The 3,429-nt window shown below is 50.7% G+C and overlaps 1 protein-coding gene across 1 annotated transcript; it reads left to right on the top strand.

Moving 5' to 3' along the window:
* Positions 1 to 226: 226 nt before the first annotated feature.
* On the top strand, positions 227 to 3,009 carry LOC125380951 (trichohyalin-like). Its single transcript, XM_048396734.1, has 3 exons — positions 227 to 987; positions 1,019 to 2,264; positions 2,989 to 3,009. The coding sequence occupies exons 1-3, from the start codon at positions 227 to 229 to the stop codon at positions 3,007 to 3,009; spliced, it is 2,028 nt and encodes a 675-aa protein (XP_048252691.1).
* Positions 3,010 to 3,429: the final 420 nt, after the last annotated feature.

Here is a 3,429-nt window from a genome sequence, read left to right as displayed (position 1 = left end):
GAGACAGAGAGGGAGAGATAGAGAAGGGAGGCAGAGAGAAGAGAGGCAGGGAGACGAAGAGGGGCTGAGAGAGAAGAGAGGCGCTGAGACAGAAGAGAGGCGGGGAGACAGAAGAGAGGCAGAGAGATAGAAGAGAGGCAAAAAGAGAGAAGAGAGGCAAAGAGAGAAGAGAAGCAGAGTGACAGAAGAGAAGCCGAGAGATAGAAGAGAGGCAGAGACAGAAGAGATGCAGGGAGACAGAAGAGAGGCCGAGAGCGAAGTGCGTCAGGGAGACAGAAGAGAGGCTGGGAGACAGGAGAGAGGCAGAGAGATAGAAGAGAGGCAGAGACAGAAGAGAGGCAGGGAGACAGAAGAGAGGCCGAGAGCGAAGTGCGGCAGGGAGACAGAACAGAGGCTGGGAGACAAAAGAGAGGCAGGGAGACAGAAGAGAGGCTGGGAGACAGAAGAGAGGCTGGGAGACAGAAGAGAGGCAGGGAGACAGAAGAGAGGCAGAGAGACAGAAGAGAGGCAGGGAGACAGAAGAGAGGCTGGGAGACAGAAGAGAGGCAGGGAGACAGAAGAGAGGCAGGGAGACAGAAGAGAGGCAGGGAGACAGAAGAGAGGCAGGGAGACAGAAGAGAGGCAGAGAGAGAAGAGAGGCTGGGAGACAGAAGAGATGCAGGGAGACAGAAGAGAGGCAGAGAGAGAAGAGAGGCACGGAGACAGAAGAGAGGCAGAGACAGAAGAGAGGCAGGGAGACAGAAGAGAGGCAGGGAGACAGAAGAGAGGCTGGGAGACAGAAGAGAGGCAGAGAGAGAAGAGAGGCAGGGAGACAGAAGAGAGGCAGGGAGACAGAAGAGAGGCAGAGAGACAGAAGAGAGGCTGGGAGACAGAAGAGAGGCAGAGAGAGAAGAGAGGCAGGGAGACAGAAGAGAGGCAGAGACAGAAGAGAGGCAGGGAGACAGAAGAGAGGCAGGGAGACAGAAGAGAGGCAGAGACAGAAGAGAGGCAGGGAGACAGAAGAGAGGCTGGGAGACAGAAGAGAGGCAGGGAGAGAGAAGAGAGGCTGGGAGACAGAAGAGAGGCAGAGACAGAAGAGAGGCAGGGAGACAGAAGAGAGGCAGGGAGACAGAAGAGAGGCAGAGAGACAGAAGAGAGGCTGGGAGACAGAAGAGAGGCAGGGACACAGAAGAGAGGCAGGGAGACAGAAGAGAGGCAGAGACAGAAGAGAGGCAGGGAGACAGAAGAGAGGCAGAGAGAGAAGAGAGGCAGGGAGACAGACGAGAGGCTGGGAGACAGAAGAGAGGCAGGGAGACAGAAGAGAGGCAGGGAGACAGAAGAGAGGCAGAGACAGAAGAGAGGCAGGGAGACATAAGAGAGGCAGAGAGAGAAGAGAGGCAGGGAGACAGAAGAGAGGCTGGGAGACAGAAGAGAGGCAGGGAGACAGAAGAGAGGCTGGGAGACAGAAGAGAGGCAGAGAGAGAAGAGAGGCAGGGAGACATAAGAGAGGCAGGGAGACAGAAGAGAGGCAGAGAGACAGAAGAGAGGCAGAGAGAGAAGAGAGGCAGGGAGACAGAAGAGAGGCTGGGAGACAGAAGAGAGGCAGGGAGACAGAAGAGAGGCTGGGAGACAGAAGAGAGGCAGGGAGACAGAAGAGAGGCTGGGAGACAGAAGAGAGGCAGAGACAGAAGAGATGCAGGGAGACAGAAGAGAGGCCGAGAGCGAAGTGCGGCAGGGAGACAGAAGAGAGGCAGGGAGACAGAAGAGAGGCCGAGAGCGAAGTGCGGCAGGGAGACAGAAGAGAGGCAGGGAGACAGAAGAGAGGCCGAGAGCGAAGTGCGGCAGGGAGACAGAAGAGAGGCTGGGAGACAGAAGAGAGGCAGGGAGACAGAAGAGAGGCAGAGAGAGAAGAGAGGCAGAGAGAGAAGTGCGGCAGGGAGACAGAAGAGAGGCAGGGAGACAGAAGAGAGGCAGGGAGACAGAAGAGAGGCCGAGAGCGAAGTGCGGCAGGGAGACAGAAGAGAGGCAGAGACAGAAGAGATGCAGAGAGACAGAAGAGAGGCAGAGAGACAGAAGAGAGGCAGAGAGACAGAAGAGAGGCTGGGAGACAGAAGAGAGGCAGGGAGACAGAAGAGAGGCCGAGAGCGAAGTGCGGCAGGGAGACAGAAGAGAGGCAGAGACAGAAGAGAGGCAGAGAGACAGAAGAGAGGCTGGGAGACAGAAGAGAGGCAGGGAGACAGAAGAGAGGCTGGGAGACAGAAGAGAGGCTGGGAGACAGAAGAGAGGCAGAGAGAGAAGAGAGGCAGAGAGAGAAGAGAGGCAGAGAGAGAAGAGAGGCAGAGGTAGAAGAGAGGCCGAGAGAGAAGAGAGGCAGGGAGACAGAAGAGATGCAGGGAGATAGAAGAGAGGCAGGGAGAGAGGGGACAGTCAGAGAGAGAGAGAGAGAGAGAGAGAGAGAGAGAGAGAGAGAAATTGAAAACACCAAAAGGCACCAGTTAGGCTTGTGTGTGCAAGTTTCTTTATAAAATATTTAACGGTTTCCAAGTTATGCTCCGGAAACGAAACGTGACGGACGCACGGACATACGGACACACGGACGGACAAAACCCATTCTTATATCCCACTTCGTAACGGGGGACAAATATACTTTGCATGGAACTACCGGTGACGACGTTACCCGCCTGTGCGCCTGTCGCATAGGCAGAAGCCGGGCTTCCGAACTCTATCATTTCCATGCTGACAGTGAAAATAGTTTACAACCAATACCTCAAACAGAAAATCAGGATTGATTATTTCATCTGTAGATATCAGCAGTTCGAAAATAAAACGTATTTTATGGAGTTTAGTATTTATTTTTAAAGGGTTTTGCGTATTAATTGTTAACAATAAATACAGTATGTAATAAATAGGATAGTGTATGAGGCTGGTGCAATGTGATGTAACTCTCATCTCGCAACGTGGAAAAGGAGATATTTTCACGAGTGACGAATGAAATTCTCCTCTTTGTAGCACTTCAGTATGCCTCAATGACAAATAAAATAAATATTATTATAAATAGCGATCATTTGTCTTTCCTTGGCAAATATCATAAAAACGCCACTCCTGGGAATATGAATTGGTCAAGATAATGATGAGGATACGTACGTCATTTGATACAGAAAACAACATATTCTCTACTTAGTTGTCTGAAACTGAACTTTCTACATTATTCTCATGTAAAACAAAAGATGTATACTTACTAGAGATGCGCGATGTTATCGATATACCGGTAAACCACGATATGAAATACCAGTGAATACGCACCACAATACGTTTGGAAAATACCGTATACTGTGTTTTTCATAATCATGTATATCATCTTTGTGGAATATTTTACACTAGTGACAAATCAAATGGAAATTAAGAAATAAGCAACTTTTTTCCTGTGGCGACAAAGTGAAACTATTTGTG

Source organism: Haliotis rufescens, unplaced genomic scaffold (assembly GCF_023055435.1).
Source record: "Haliotis rufescens isolate VD_foot unplaced genomic scaffold, xgHalRufe1.0.p SCAF_16, whole genome shotgun sequence".
NCBI lineage: Eukaryota > Metazoa > Mollusca > Gastropoda > Lepetellida > Haliotidae > Haliotis > Haliotis rufescens.
Note: the sequence above shows the minus strand (reverse complement) of the source record. Positions and strands in the feature narration are given on the sequence as shown.